The 17115-nt window shown below is 36.0% G+C and overlaps 1 protein-coding gene across 9 annotated transcripts in view; it reads right to left on the bottom strand.

Moving 5' to 3' along the window:
* The window catches only part of Catspere (catsper channel auxiliary subunit epsilon), a 99431-nt gene that overhangs the window by 75962 nt on the left and 6354 nt on the right, over positions 1-17115 (bottom strand). For 7 of the 9 annotated variants that reach the window (XM_010642617.3, XM_010642621.3, XM_010642620.3 and 4 more), the window contains 5 exons: positions 10477-10550; positions 10106-10172; positions 8066-8136; positions 3516-3540; positions 1249-1326 (listed from right to left, as the gene is read on the bottom strand). In XM_010642617.3, coding sequence (XP_010640919.1) covers positions 1249-1326; positions 3516-3540; positions 8066-8136; positions 10106-10172; positions 10477-10550 — 315 coding nt within the window. The remainder of the gene's footprint in view (positions 1-1248; positions 1327-3515; positions 3541-8065; positions 8137-10105; positions 10173-10476; positions 10551-17115) is intronic. The other 2 variants (XM_010642622.3, XM_010642619.1) reach the window with 2 other exon arrangements.

Genomic DNA, 17115 nt, shown 5'->3' with positions numbered 1-17115 from the left:
GCCATGTTAGAGCCCAAGAGTTAATGCTGTTTGTAATGAAGAGCCCTGCAAAGTCTCTAAGGAAAAGACACGGTCGTGCATAACCATGGAGATGGGAAGAAAAGCCAGCTACTAGGGGTGCAGGCACTGAATAATGTTAAAATGTGTGTATTTGCACTTTAAAAGATTGGAAATGAATTATTACCATTCATTTATTTCATTCCCTTTAAAGTTGATTGTCAAAACAACTAATTGCTTGCTTGTCATTCTGATTTATCCGTCCATGTCTTGTTGATTACTACGAGTCAAGAAAACATGCTATGAAAAAAACAGACAGATCTTGACTTACTAAGCTGTGAACAGTCCCGTAAGAAACTAATGGCTAACTAACTGCTCATTTTGTTATTAGCCATTTAGTTCTACACACTCAGGTTTGCTTGCTGCTGGCTAAATCAAAGGAGGCCATTAATTTTGGTTTAAAAAAGAAAAAAATGATCTATTTAAAGCTAGCTTCAAGGAGTGGAGGGGCCTTATCACCCACATCCTGTCTCACCATGGACAGGCATGTCAGGGCCTTTCATAGCAAGGAACAAAGGAGAGAGGTAATGCAACGAGATAACAGATGTGTTCAGGCTTGTTCCATCCCTTCCTGGACCACCAGCTCCCTCCTTTTTCTGATGGAAATAAAACTGGATTTTTCCAACACCTGCACATTAACTAGGCTGAGGATGTTTGGAGAAGCCACTTCTAAGGGAAAGAAAATCTATCTTTCAAAGTTCCAATTTGCCATGCCAGTTATAATTTTATACTTTCCATCAGTATATCTTAACTGTAACAGAAAACAGAACTTACATCTTGAAAGAGGTTAATTTCTGACAAATAAAAGAAGACTTACTTATTTACTGTTATACTTTTAGGAAATCCCTTCATCTTCAAGAATTAAAGTATCCAATAGAGCTCAGACAGAATTTTAAAGCATGGCTTCCACGTAGCTGTTCAAGAAGCACCTTAATGGATAATCCCTTCACAAATAATGAGATTTATAGAAGATATGAAGAATGCTCAATAAGAATTCTACGGAAAGGTTTATAGTTCTAGAGATGGAGCACAAATTCAAAAATCTGCTAAAATGGCTAATTCAGACTCAAATGGATAATATAAATGTATTTATTTATCAGCTTAAAATTCTATCAATTAATTATACCTTATTCACAGCCCTTAAGAAAGAAAGGTAGCCATTATTTGGTCTATAACAACGTTTCCACCTACCAGCGAGGGTACCTCTGCCTGCCATAGCAACTCATCAGAATCTGCGTATTCTGGATCGTACACCCATATAGACACAACCTATAAAAGAAAGTGCACAGTATTTGGATTTCTTTACATTTTGTACAAATTTCATCTTTAATTGTGGCAAAACAGTCACCAAAATGTTTTAATTAATTGAAAAAATTTGACAACTCCATTGACAAATCAAAAGCAATATTTGTAAGTTTGAATAATTAAAACAAGCCTAAGACCTAGGACGGGTTAAAAGCTAGCCCTCTAAACTCTTCAGTAACTAATGTTAAAATCTCATACAGATGCTTGCACGTCTTTCTTTATACTCATAAATAGGCACAGCAGCCCCCCACGCTCACACTGACACACTTTTTATACACAAAAAATCATATGTTCTTTGTGACTTATTTTTGCCATTTGACACAACTTGGTCATTTTAGTAGCTATGGGGTCTATTTTCTTTCTTGTTTATCTTTTCTTGGATAGATAATTTATTTGTACAGTTAAAAGAAAATTTAAAAACTACAGCAAAAACTGTCCCTGACCCTGTACTCCTTCACTGTTGCCACAAGTCCAGCCGTACAACACAGGCACTGGTTACTAAGTTCGTTTATATTTCGGTGCCATCATAAAGCTCATATTCAAATGCTCACATACCACACAAATACTCTTCTGAACCTTAAATTCTTCACTTATTAGAGATCTTTATATATTCTCACTAATTTCCCAGTTCGAGATTACTCCAAATTTTGAAGGAATCCTGTTTTATTCAGCCAGCACTTGCTTCAGTTCTTAATGTTAAGAGACGTCTTCCACGTTTTCTTTGTTGCTCCTGGAGTCATTGTTTTTAGATATTCAACCCGTTTCAAATGTATTCTAGTGCACTATACGAGGTATGACTCTAATCATTTTTAAAATCACAGGGATACTGTTACTGTGGATTACTGGGCCCGGGGGATGGGTTCCCAGGTTCCTGTGTGCGATGAACGAAGAACGGGCATGGCGCTCAGAGGCAAAGGAAACAGCAGCAAAGGTTATTAAGGCCATCGTCTGCTCTGAGTGAGTGAGCCAGGGCTGCGAAAGCAGTGTGAGGAGCACTAGGGCACAGGGTGTAGGGGTTTCAACGTTGCACCCACTTTAGGGCGCCTCCCATCGGAGTCTTCCAGGGCATGGTTGACAGGATGCTGAGTCATGTCAGCTGTGTCTGTTGCACGTATCTTTCCTCATAATCACTGTTGTAATTATACGTATGCGATACAGTCCTTAAGCATGAACCTTCACTGACCTCCGGGTCATTACCGGGGTAACGCCCACTGCTCTTGGTGACGCCACTGTGCATTAGGACTGCATGTAATCCATAGCTGTCATTGGTTGGCCTGGTGCTCCATTCTTCTAGTGACGATTTCAGAGGTGTCTATTAGGGAGTGCTGATTTTGCAAAGTCCACCGCTGGAACAATCAAACTCCAAGACAGTAGCAGCAAAGCACTTCAAATGAATGGTTATAACCTCAGGCATTTTGTCAAACAGAAGACTTCAGTGTAACAATGGCAATTTTCACAGAAATATTTATCTTTTCCTACAATCCTCTCCACCGAACCAAACTGTGAAACTGACCATCTCAAAGTCTTCATTTTGTTTTTGGCTCTGCAGAAATTTCAGAACTGAATATATCTTTCCACTGTATATCTAATCATTGTCTATTCCAGAGTATTAAAGCTTTTTTTAACGTAAGTCCCTTTCATACTCTTTAAAATTACTGAGAATCCTACAAGGCTTTGCTTTATGTGGGTTATATACATAATATGTAACAAATTAAAACTAAGAAAATTTAAAGATATGTGTATGTATTTACTTATTTTAAAACTATAATAAACATTATAGATTAACCAACACATTTTATGCAAAACTACCCATATTTTTCAAAATTTAAAAAAATTGAACATTTTCAAAATCTTTTTAGTATCTGTAATAATAGAAGGAACTCTGTTCCTGCTGTTTGGTGTATGTTTTTGGTGGAAGCATATGGGAAAAAACTCCATCCTCACATAGATGCATGACTGGAAAAGGTAGACCTCATGGATTCCCTCCAAATAGATCTTAGGGAGCCCTGTGCATCCTTAAAACATACCTCAGGTACCCTTATTCTAAGCAAATTTTATTGCAAAATTACCCTAGACAATTCCTTATCTGATATATATTGAAAATAAGAGGGAAATAATCTATGAATGGTATATAAAACTGAAAAATATTTTACCTGGGTTAAATTTTCAAATATATTTCTGTTGGGAAAAAGAGGAAACACATTTTAATAAACATGCGGGGGATTTAGCTCAGGGGCACAGCACCTGCCTTGCAAGTGCAAGGTCTCGAGTTTGATACCCAGTACCAAAACATTTTAATAAACAGCACGTTGTATATTAATTTGAATGTTCTGCTTTCAATATATGTTTTAAACCATTGAATGTTCTTTTTATTCTCTATTATACACATATAAACAATTAGAGGCTGAATGTAGAAATAAAAACAAAATTTATGTGTCTATTTACTTATCAATATATTTATTGACTATAATTTGTCATTGCAGAAGACTGCAGGGCTCAAGTCTGCAATCTCCCTTAACAATATTTCAAGTTCACATAATCAAAGTTGCATAATTAATTCTCTCTAAAAATTTGATATTTTCATTTCACATAAAAGCCTGTAGTGTTGACACATTGCAACTTGTGTCAAATATAAAGCCACTGTCTAGCACTACAAATCCTTCATTCACCAAGTCTGAAAGGAAAAATATTCACTTGCATGTTTACTTGCATCCTTTTTAGAAAGTAGGGCTTTGCACTTTAAGGTCAGCTATACATATTCATTATATAATCTCTAAAAGTGAATATACCTCAGGACTATTTTCTCCCATTTATCAATTGCTATATAATTCCTAACACATTGTATATACACACAAAAATGGAAATAAATTGAAAATCACCACATGAGTATGCAGTGAGTTTCTGAATATACTATGTCATATGCTCAGCCCAATGTGTTAAAATGCTACTGAAAATAGGCACTATCACTTTTGTGTGGTGCTGGGGACTGAACTCAGAGCCTTGTCCATTCTTCTCAAGCATTCTACCTCTGAACACCCTACCCGCCAAGCAAAGTAAATCTTGGCCGGTAAATTATACTCCCTATGAACATAATTCAATAAAGTGATAATTCACGAGTGATAAAAACAGTCCCTGGCACCAAGCCTGATCTGACTGGTCTTGTGCTATGCTACCTGTCAGGGGCACGGAAGAAAAGAAGTGGGCTACTGAATGATTCACCAGTGCGTCTGCAAAGGAAAATATGAATGCCAAAGGAGAAATCTGTAAGTAATAAAAAAAAAAACCTTGTTGTTGATACTGTAACCTTGTAGAGAAAGTGTCAGGACCAGTCGATGAGATGATCCTGATTCCCATGGAATCCATGGAATGTGTCTACATCAGTTTGCTCAGATTTTTGAGTAGGTGCTCAGACTGAACTGTAGAAGAAGGCAAAGGAGAGAGCCCTGGCCTCAACTGACATTTAATGTAGGGACACATGACAAAAACAAAACAAACAAAAGAAAAAACAAAAAGACAGAGAAAGAATCATTCTAGAAATAGAAAACTTTGGTATTAGATGAATAAAAGAATGAAAGCATCTCAAGGAGAAATGAGCGATCTACAACATTAAGGTGGTATAGAAATCAAGTATCAAGAGGACCAACACAAAAAGTCCCATCTCGCTTGGCAGTTAATCTGCCTTTCTGGATTATTCATCTTTCTTATTTGGTATTCTAATCTGTTAGGGAGGGAGGGGAAAGAAATGGAGAAGGGAAAGGGAGAGAAGGGGAGAGAGACAGACAGACAGACAGACAGAGTTTAGTCGCTCACATGGTCCTTGTTCTTGCTGCTGTCTTCCCCAGTGCCAAATCATTGGTTTGGGGGCAAACAGAGTCAATGGATTTAGAGAGCCCAAGGAAGAGGCTATGCTCACCAGCACTGTCCTCTGTATTATTTATTTGGGACATTTTCAGAAATTTGTCTCTGAACTTGAGTTTTATAAACACTTATTTGTAAATAAATGAGTGTGACAAGGCAATGGAGCATGTGTTGGGGACTCGGGGCTTTGGCTCCTGCACAGTTCCAACTCCTGCTTCCTCTATTCCTCCCTGGGACATGTCTTTGCTACTCATTCCTCCAAGCTCTGGCACCTTTGGTCCTCACCGGCCATCCCCTTCCACCTGTTCCCAAAATGGCTTCTTCCTTGGTTAAGGGCCTAGGCCAAGTGTGGGAATGGTCAGTATTAGGCATGTGTACCTAGAGCCTTCTTGGAGTAAGACCAGAAAGCAGCTGTCCCATTCCCGGCTGGCAGCATCATGATGTGGCTCCTGGAGTCCTGAACTTGGCAGGACTTGAGAGCCTCTTGCCCATCTCCAATCCACGTGTCTAGCACATGTAACTGCAGAGGTTGTAGTACCTTGGGGGCTCCCCATAAGCCATAAATTAAGGTAGCAGACTCACAGAAAAAGAAGATATCGGATTGAGTTTTCTAGACTCCTCCACTGACTGGCGATGTGATGGATTTACACATGATGTACAGAGAAAAAAGGCTAGTAAAAGCCATCAGTCGGTGGGCCATGTACATGCTGAATCACAGGTCTGTACTGGGCCCATGAATATTGCCACATCTGAGGAAGGCTGACTTTATATTGTAAATAAAAAGCATTACAGCAGATAGTGACAGTGAGTAACCAAAGAACAAGATTTGTATTTAATACCTTTAACATTATTTTCTTCCAATTTTTGAACAAAAGTTCCCGCACTTTTATTTTCCATCGGTACCCAAAATTATGTAGCCAATTCTGAATGAAATGATGTAAAAGTGGCAGATAGTGTGATAGACTTTAGGAATTTAAAATTTTAGATACAAATGAAATTATAGCTACAATAAAAATTACAAAACATTCCAGAAAGAAATTAAGAGTACACACACACAAATGAAGACATTCCATATTCATGGACTGGAAGAATTGATATTGTTAAAATGTCCATCCTACTCTAAGTGATTTATAGACTCAATGCAATCTCCATCAAAATACCAATGGCATTCTTCACAGAAATAGAAAAAAAAATCCTAAAATTCACTTAAACCCACAAAAGACCCCTAGAAACCAAGGCTATTTTGAACAAAATGAACAAAGGTAGAGGCATTCACAATACTTGGCTTCACATCCAAATGGAGGCCTGGGTCTAGATAAGTTCTCTGATGACTTATACCAATATTTGGGGAAAAAACTCATACCAATTCTCTGTAACATCTTTCAGAAAATAGAAAAAAGAATATTTTCCAACTCATCCTATGAAACAAAATTATTCATATCAAAACCAAAGACATTACAACAAAATATAGACTTAGACACAAAAATCTTCAAAAAATATTTTCAAATCACATCTAAAAATGTACAAAAATAATTAGATATCATGTCCAAGTGTGACTAATCACAGGCATGCAAAGCTTGTTCAATATAAAAACAATTAATGTAATGTATCATATCAACATGCTAAAAAATCGTGTTGACAGAAGCAGAAAAGTATTTGATCCATTCATAAAAAACACTCTTAGCAAACTGTGAATAGAGACATAACTTTGTCAAATTGGTTTTTAAAATCTACAAAAACTTTCAGGAAGCTGAAGGAAAGATCAGAAAGAAGGCAGGGATGGCTCTTCTCAACACTCTTTTTCAACGAGAGACTAAGAGGTACTGTTTGGGGAAGAAAAAATAAAACTACTTTCATTTGCAGATGATTGTCTGTAAAATAAATGACTAAAATCAAACAAATCTTCTGGACTAACAAGCAACCATATACATAGTAGGGTTGCAGGACACATGGTTAATATACAAAAGTCAATTTCTTTCCTATACACCATTAATGAGAAATGCAATTTCAAATTAAAAACTTGGTATCATTTACATTTTGACTACAAAAAAATATGTAGGTAAAAATCTCAAATCATATATACAAGAGCTATGCACAGACAACTGGAAAACTGACAAAATAAATCAAAGAAGTAAATAAGTGGATAGATGTTCCATGTACATAGATAGAAGAAGTCAATATTGTCAAGATGTCAGTCGTTCCAAACTATTGATACATTCAATGCAGTCCCAATAAAAATCCCAAGTTATTTTGTAAATATTGATAAGCTGATTCTAAAGTTCATATGCAGAGGTAAAAAGACCCCAATTAGTCAACACAGTGTTAAAGGAGAAGGACCCTGTCAACACCAGGCGGGCTTGCAAGAACATGGAGCATCAGGGACACTGCTCCTGAGGACACAAAATAACACAGATGCTGGTGGGCTTTCATAAAACTAAATAAACACCATACCATCCAGCGATAAGTAGCACTCCTTGGTTTTTCTTCAAAGGAGATGAAAACTTACGCCCAAGCAAAAAACTGAAAGGAGATGTTGACAGCAGTTTTCTTTATAATTACCAAAACTTGGAAGCAAGTCCTCCAAATGACTGAACTCATCCAAGCTCACATTTCCTCTTCTATTAAATATATATATAACAATACATGTGTGATTGTCGTAAAAATGAGAAAGGTGATGTAAAAGTGTGAATACATAGAGACACGGGATGTGTTTAAAAGGTTGGTGAATAAAACCAAGCTTGTCTGAAAACCATAATATAGATAACTCATTTGTGATTAATTAAAAGTTGAAGCCAAATACCCTAAAAGTATGAATTATCTTTGTATTTCATACTGTGTTACTTACATAACTGTGTAATACCACAGGAAACAAATGTAAGTAGTGTCCACAGGCAAATAGCGTTCTTCTTCTCCTTTCTAAAAGAAAAAAATATTGTGTAATATACTCAGTTAATTTTAAAATACATAGATGTATGGACTGCTATGGTCGAGATGCAAAACATCCCCCTAATTTCTCATGCATGTGGAAGGTTATTGTGTCATGGAGGTGCTGTACTTGTCAGTGTGTTCATCCGCTCCATTTCGTATTATTCGTGGGTTTTGCCTTTTTCTTTTAGGAAGAGGAATGCTATTTGTGTGGACACTTCTCACAGCTGGTTTCTATGTATTACACAATTATGTAAGTACGCAGTATTCTTTCAGCAATGAGGAGCTGAGTATACTGTTATGAGGTGGGCCTGGTTGGAGGTAAGACACTGGGATGTCACCTGGAAGGGTGTGTTCTTATTCCTGGCTCCTCCCTTCTCTCTGTGCTTCTCCCTGCCATGTGTTGAGCTTCTTTTCTTCTGTCACTCCTCTCCCACCCTATTTCTGCTGTGGAGCCAGCCAATCCTATAGACTAACTCTGTGAGTCAAAATAAAACTCTCCTCTTTTAAGTTTTGGGTGTTGGGTATTGTGTCCCAGCCACAGAAAATGGCTAAGACACAGACATAGGTATAAAAGTCACTGAGGAACTGTTACTTGGCTGAGATTTGAGAAAAAGGAATAGATAAATTTCAAAGTAGAATTAATAAATATACATATAAAACTAATTCAGTTCTTTAGCTATTCTCAGTAAGAATTTGCTATCAGGAGTGATACATTTAGAAGACATTTGATAGCTTGCTTTCCTTATTATTTCTGTTATATTTTTCTTCCTCATTGATTGACAACTTAATTCCCGTCCAGTGGTTCTCAACTGGAGTAATTTTCTCCCCAGAAGACATGATGTGGCACTGCCTGGAAATGATTTTGGTTGTTGTAACTAAGTGCTTTCAAATATATTTCAAAACTTTGATGTTCAAATTCAGGTTGCAGGATCTGGTGACACTCAGGCACCCAAATGATAAAGATATTCCTACCTATGTGTGTATCTGTGTGCATATTTCTACACATTACACAATTATATGGCTTTCAATGTAAACAAAAGGAATAAAGGATCTTTATTTCTTTATGAATTCTTGAAACTTGCAGGTACTCATAGACTCAAAAGACAAATTCAATCTTTTTTTTAACTCTATTGAGATTTAAAAAGGAGTTACTATTCATCTGTCTTCTTTCACACACTCTACCTGTGCCCTGAAAATAAAGATAATTAAAGAGAAGACACAAGTCTCCAAAGTAGAGGCAGGAGTACTCACAGGGAGTCTCTGTAGCAGTAGCTTTAGATACATTTGTATGGGAAATTCAGTCATCAGTTATGTAGTCCGTAGTTTGTTACTAACCATTACAATACTAATGCCTCAAAATCCTTTACATTGTGTTTGTCTTTGCTGGGCAAACTAGAGAAGACCCAGCATCACTGTTAGTCTTTGCATTTACATATGCTTTCTTGAATCAAAGAAAATATAATGGAGTACAAAAATCTGCTAAAAATTGCTCTGGTTTTTGTGTCACAGGAATCTATGATGTGAGACCCATTTATTTGAGAGTACTATTTTCATTGAATTAGGGGCTATGAACTTCCACATATTTATCTGTGAAAAAGCTAAGGTAGAGGTTTGGGGTGTAGCTCAGTGGTACACTACTTGTCTAACATGTGCGCTTCCCAGGGTTCAGTCTTTAGCACTGCAAATGAATGAAGGAACGAATGAGAATGATAAATAATGAATAAAAATTTTAAAACTAAGATAAAAATCAGTTTTTACTTTATAATTTGACAAGAAATATACCTAAAAGTTAATGACATGCTGACAAACAATTTAAAATAGACTGTCATTTGGAGTTACAGTTAATACAATTTAAAGCAGATTAAATTAAGTTGAAAAAAGCTCAAAAGAAAACAAAAGAAGATGAAACAGATATTATTACTCAAGATTCAATAAGTTATCATTAAAATCAACTTACCGGGCCTGTAACAATTGGTTTTACAGCATGAACACCCTGAGAACAATGCATTTCTGTCTTGGGTGATCTAGCATTTGAAAAAAACAGGAAAAAAGAAATAACTACAGATGCATATGAGATTAATGAAAATCCCCCCACTATTTTTTAACCTAAAATCTTTAATTATTGTATGCCAATATGAGAAAGTTTTAAAGGTGGAAATACTTTACTTATATCCTCAGAATAACTTTGTCTCTGTTTTCAGATCTATTTTATGGATGGAAGGAAATGTATTTTAAATCACGGCCTTGAATCTGGATGTCCACTTTACATAGATGCTTTTTTACATGTAAATAAATAAATACATTAATATTGATAGTTTAAAAGCTTACTTTTTATCTTGGATAGAACAGGTTTCTGGCACTTGCCACTCTGAAAATAATGCTCCTTCATACTCTAACTTGATCTAAAAAACAGTGACAGAATTCAAATGAAAAATTATTTCAAAATATCCACCTCAATGTTCAGGTGTATGGTTCAAATTTTGGGTCCTTATTATTTAAAGAAAAGACAACTAAATTTTAATTCTTTGAAAGTAACATGACAAAAGAAAAGAAGCTTATTGAAACATTTCAGTACTCTTTCTAAAAATCTCTGGGGGTTTAGTTCAGTGGGAGAATGCTGGCCTTACATATATGAGGCCCTGAGTTTGATCCCTAGAACTGCCAAACAAACAAAATCTACCTATACACTTAAAATTGGGAGTTGGAGATTGAACCCCAAGCCTTGCTAGCACAACTCTACCAACGAAATACAACCCAACCCCCATTTTACTTAAAAAAATAATCAGACATCTGGGAATATGGTGGAGTGGTAAACAACAACTAGTCAACTGATCCAGGATTTGGAATCTAGACACTGGAAAATAACAACGCGGGGAAGAAAAGGAGAGAAGTGGTTCAGGACCAAGGAAGGATCTGAAGGGAAAAGTGGAGCCCACAGAGAAAATGAAGAGACAGGCTAAACTGCAGAAAAAGCAGAGCTCAAACTGTACTTTCTCCCCAGCTCCTGGCTCATGGCATGAGAGAGGAAGACTGAATCTAGAGAGACACAGGGAAGGCAGGTGACTCAGGAGGCCTCCAGGGAGAAACACATCAGTGGAACCGAACAGAAGATGTTGTGTGCTACAACACACAAGAGCTGGTGACTCCAGTCCAAGTGACTACCATGTCCACTAGAGAGGATCTTTGGCTGAATGCCATTCCAGAAAGGGGCCAAGTGAACCTGGGATTTGGGACTCAGAACAGCATGGGTTGGATTCATCTCAGGGCTCTCAGTGTTGAAATCCCTCAGTGACTGTATGAGGGACCACTGTGGAAAAGTCTATGATCAGGGATCTGTGGTCAGGCCAGCAACAGACACCTAGACTGTTGTAAGCTAAATAATTTAGGCTCTGGCTCCACAACCAGAGGCCAGGGTGAGCCTGAACTTCTGTGGAGTTGAAAGCACCAGAATCAGCAACCCGCCCTAATCTTACTGCAGGCTTGCTGGGATTATGCAGCATGAATCAGGGCCCTGATGGCCTCCTTGGTCTACCAGTGACAGCTGAGTCACACCTTGAATTGGGTATTATCAGAAATGTGTAGATCCCAGTAGCTGACCACAGGCTTGAAATCACAGAGAAAATTATTTTTGTCCATTTGCTTTTTCTATTTCTTGATTGTTTTTCTTTTCTTTCAGGAGTGTGATATTGTATTTAGTTTTGTTTTTTCTTGTTTTTATTTTTTCCTTCCTATTTTTCCTCCTATCTTCTTCACAAGTTTCCCAAAGCTTGGGTAATCTTCCTTTGTCCTTCAGTCTTGCTTCTAATCTATTTCTGTTTTTCCCCTTGACCATTTTAAATTGTCTTCTCTTAAGGTAAAATCACTCTACTGAGTGAATATTTACTGTATATAATTTCCTGATTTCTTTTAGATTTTGTCATATAACTATAAATCTTGTACCTATGGTAAAAGGTGGCAAATTAATACTTATCACAGTTAGTCATTTTCTAGGCTTACTTGATACTATTGTTATTATTACTGATTGTATTACTTTTGCCATAATAATTGTGCTCAGTTTTGCTTTCTTGTATGCCAATACTGATTGTCTGGGGGTTATAATATCATAGTGCAGTACCAGAGAACTTGGTGCTAGGTCAAATAGACAGCAACTTTAATGCTTAATAAATAGAAGAGGCAGGAAATTGGGACAGAGTCAAAAGCCAAAAGCTAGTTACACTTAGAAGACAACTCTGAAAAGTACATACTTCCTAAGGAGGTCTTGATACTAGTAATAAAACTATTTATCATAAGTAATTTACAAGCATTAATGTAGAAAATAAAATTTAAAATATGGAAAATGAGAAGTCATGGAATGAAGATGTAACTGCAGATCTCTGCTCATCTCAGGCAAATCCAGGGGGCACTGAGGTGGAAGAAATCAAAAGTCACCCTGCTGAACTTTCTGGGTAGCAGAAGTAACAAAGCAGATGAATGGGTCTCTAGAAAAAAATCAGAAATAATTTTACATTTAACTAAGATGATGACCATATGCAATACGGTTAGTGAATCTGGAGTACATACAATGAAAAACAGAGGAGCTTATGAAAATGATAGAAACCATGATTGTCCAACATAGGAAAGAACTGGATTCAATAAAACAGATATCCAGGAGATTAAAAATTCTATTGAAAGAATGCATAGAAGAATGAACAAATGTGAGTATGGAATATCAGTTCTAGAGGACAGGTTTGTGGTTAGTGATCATCAAATGAAAGACTTCTTAAGAATAGCAAGGGACCATGAAATAAAATCATCCAACAGCTATTAGATAATGCAATGAAGAATAACAAAGTGGATTGAAAACAACAACAACAACAGCAAAACCGGAAGAGAATACAAAAGACATAAAAAGACTTGTTCACAGAAGTAATGGCAGAAAACTTCCTCAACATGGAAAAAGAATAAATGAAGCATATAGAATTCCCATTAGCCACGATCAGAAAAAAAGAAGATAAAACTACACCAAGGCATATAATAGTCAAGAACACAAGAACAGAATATTAAAAGCTGTTAGAGAAAAGAAATAAACCACCTATAAAAGAAAGCCCATCAGAATCACAGAAGATTTCTCAACACAAACCCTTAAGTGAAAGAGAGCTTGGAGTAAAATATTTCAACCCCTAAAAGAAAACCTCCGAGCCAGATTAATATACCCTAAAAAACTATCTTTCAAAGACGATAGAGAAATAAGATACTTCCATAAGAAAGAACACCTGAAGAAATTCATGACCACCAAACTAGCACTCCAAAAAGTTCTGAAGGATATTCTAGAAAAAGGCAATTCCATGAATCCAAATAGAATGAAGCCACCAGGCAAGGTGAGCCATAAAACAAAAGGTAAAGAAAGGGAACCAACTGTAGGAAAATACCATGACAAGAAAGTCAATACATTTCAGTTATAACTATCAATGTAGATAGTCTCAGTTCAGTGATGAAAAGAAACAGAATGGATCAAGAATCAAGATCCAACAATATACCACATACAAGAAACACATTTAATTCAAAAAGAAATTCACAGACTGAAAAAAGTTTGGAAAACAATACTCCATGTGACAGGAATCTAGAAAAAAGCTATTCTATTTGCAGACAAAGTGGATTTCAAGCCAAGACTGATCAGAAGAGACAAAGAAGGTCACTGCACCCCTGTAATGGGAATAATCCAAGAATAAGAGATAACAGTCATAAATATGTATTACCAAATACTAGCACACTCAAATGTATAAAACACACATTAATGGATAAGAAAAATCAAATAAGCACTAGTACAACTGTAATGGGAGACCTCAATACCCCACTGTCACAGACAGATCAACTAGACAAAAAAAAAAAATCAACAAAGAAGTATCAGATCTGAACCAAACCTTTGAACAAAAGGACTTAGATGATATCAACAGAGTATTCCATCCAACAACAAAAGAATGCACATCGTTCTCAGCTGCACATGGGTTACTCTCCAAAACAGACCACATACTAGCTCATAGAACATGCTTAAGTAAATGCAAAGGAATTGAAATTATCCCATGCATATTATCAGATCATAGTACAATGAAACTGGAAACCAGTGCCAAAAGAAACCACAAAAATTGCATAAACACATGAAAATTAAATAGCACTCTCTGAACAATCAATAGTCAAAGATGAAATTAAAGAAGAAATTAAATAAATTAGAGTTTCCACAATTAAATCATAATGTCAATTCAACATACTGGAACTATAGGACACAGTTAAAGTAGTCCTACAAAGGAAATTTATAGCAGTGAATTCCCAAATCAGAAAAACAGAGTGTGCTCAAATAAATAACCTAACATCAAACCTCAAGGTTCTAGAAAAAAAAAAAAAAAAAAAAAAAAAAAAAAATTTTTTTTTAAAAAAAAAAAAAAGGTTAGACCTAAAGCACAAATAAGGGAGAAAATTATAAAGATCAGAGTAGAAATTAATGCAATTGAGACTAAGAAAACAATACAAAGAATCAAAAAGTTGGTTCTTTGAAAAATTAAATAAAATAGACAAACCCTTAGCAACCTTATCAGAAAAAGGAAAGACATATTCATGGAATTAGGTATGAAAAGGGTAAAATCACAATCAATTCTGCAGAAATCCAGAAGATCATCAATACTTACTTTAAGAAACTATTCTAATAAGATGGAAAATGCAGAAGAAATGGACAGTTTCCTAGATAAACATGAATTACCAAAGCCAAATCAAAAAGACAGAAAAAAATTAAAACAATCCAATATTTGTTAATGACACTGAAGAAGTAATTAAAAAACTACGAGCAAAGAAAAGGCCAGGTCCTGTTAGATTCACTGCTGAATTTTATAAGAACTTTACAGAAGACCTAATGACACTATTCCTCAAACTCTAATGAAATTGAAAGGGAAGCAATACTTCCAAACTCATTCCTGGAAGCAAGCATTACTCTGATACCAAAACCAGAGAAGGATCCAACAAAAAAAAGAGAACTACAGGCCAATCTCCTTAATGACATAGATGCAAAAATCCTCAATAAGATACGGGCAAAGAGAATGCAGCAAATCATCATGAAGATTATATAGCATGACCAAATAGAAATCATCCCAGGGATGGTTCAACATATTCAAATCAATAAATGCAATGTACCACATTAACAGAACCAAGAACAAAAACCACATGATCATTTCATTAGATGATAAAAAGCATTTAACAAAGTACAACACCATTCATGATAAAAACCCTACAGAAAATTAGATAGTAGGTCTTCATCTCAATCTGATAAGAGTCATCTATGACAACCCAACACCCAACATCATACGAAATGGACAAAAACTAAAGCTTTCACTCTAAAATCAGAAACAAGATAAGGATGTCCACTATTACCACTCCTATTCAATACAGTTCTAGAAGCAATTAACCAAGAGAAAGAAATAAGGATAGAAAAGGAAGAAGTTAAATTACCATTATTTTCAGATGACATGATACTCTATATAGAAGACCTCACAAACTCCACCAAAAGAATTCTAGATTTAATAACCAAATTTAGTAGTGTAGCAGGACACAAAGTCAATGCTCAAAAATCAATAGCATTCCTGCACATAAATAACAAACTCACTGAGAGAGAAATTAGGGAAGTAACACCTTTCACAACAGCATCAAGGAAAATGAAATACCTAAGAATCAATCTAATGAAGGAAGTAAAAGACCTTTACATTGAAAATTGTAGCGCTCTGAAAAAGGAGATGGAAGAGGATATCAGAAAATAAGAAGATATCCCTTGTTCTTGGTAGGCAGAACTAATATAGTGCAAATGGCCATACTTCCAAAACTGTTACACAGATTTAAGGCAATCCAAATCAATGCCAAGAGCGTGCCTCACAGAACTAGAGAAAACAGTTCTAAAATTAATTTGGAGCCAGAAGAGACCTAGAATAGCAAAAGTAATTCTGAGCAACAAAGGCAAGGCAGCGGGTATCACAATCCCTGACTTGATATGATACTACAGTTATTGTGACAAAAACAGCATGGTGCTGGCAAAAGAATGGATCCGAGGATCAGTAAAACAGAAGATGAAGAAACAGCTCTAAACACAGCTCTTTATCTTCAATAAAGGGGCCAAAAACCTTCAATGGAAGAAAGATAACCTCTTTAATAAATGGTACTCGGAAAACTGGCTTTCCACATGCCAGAGATTAAATCTAGACCCATATCTCTCACCATGCACTAAGCTAAAATGAAATTGATCAAGATATAAATATTAAAACAGAAACATTTAATCTGCTGGAAGATAAAAAAGGTAAAAACTCTTGAAGACAGAGGTGTAGGCAAAAACTTTATGAACAAAACCTGATTGCACAGGATACGTGACAAAGTGTCAACAACCAAGATCTCATCATATTAAAAACCTTTTCTACAGAAATAAATCACCAACAGAGTGAAGACACAACTCACAGACTGGGAAAACATTTTTATCAGCTATTCCACAGACAAAGGACTAATATTTAGAATTTATAAAGAACTCAAAAAATCAGAGCCCCCAAATTTAAAGAGCCAATCCAAAAATGGGAATCTGAAATGAATAGACACTTCTCCAAAGAAGAAGTACAAACTGCAAATAAATACATGAAAAAATGTTCAACATCACTGGTCATTTGAGAAATCCAAATGAAAACAACACTGAGATCCTATCTCACTCCAGAGAGAATAGCTATTGTCAAGAAATCAACCAATAACAAAAGTTGGCGAGAATGTGGGAAAAAAGGAACACTTTTCCACTGCTGGTGGGAGTGTAGATTGGTGTGACCGCTGTGGAACTTCCAATGTGGAGATTCTTCAGAAAATTGAAAGTACAGGTTCCATCTGATCCAGCTATTCCCATTCTTGGTATCTTTCCAAAAGAGTTAAAAATATTACGCCACAGTCATATGCACACCCACTTTTTTTTTTTTTTTTTTT

The sequence above is a fragment of the Fukomys damarensis genome, unplaced genomic scaffold (assembly GCF_012274545.1).
Source record: "Fukomys damarensis isolate Sample0158 unplaced genomic scaffold, DMR_v1.0_HiC HiC_scaffold_11, whole genome shotgun sequence".
Classification (NCBI taxonomy): domain Eukaryota; kingdom Metazoa; phylum Chordata; class Mammalia; order Rodentia; family Bathyergidae; genus Fukomys; species Fukomys damarensis.
This window is presented reverse-complemented; position numbering and strand designations above follow the sequence as displayed.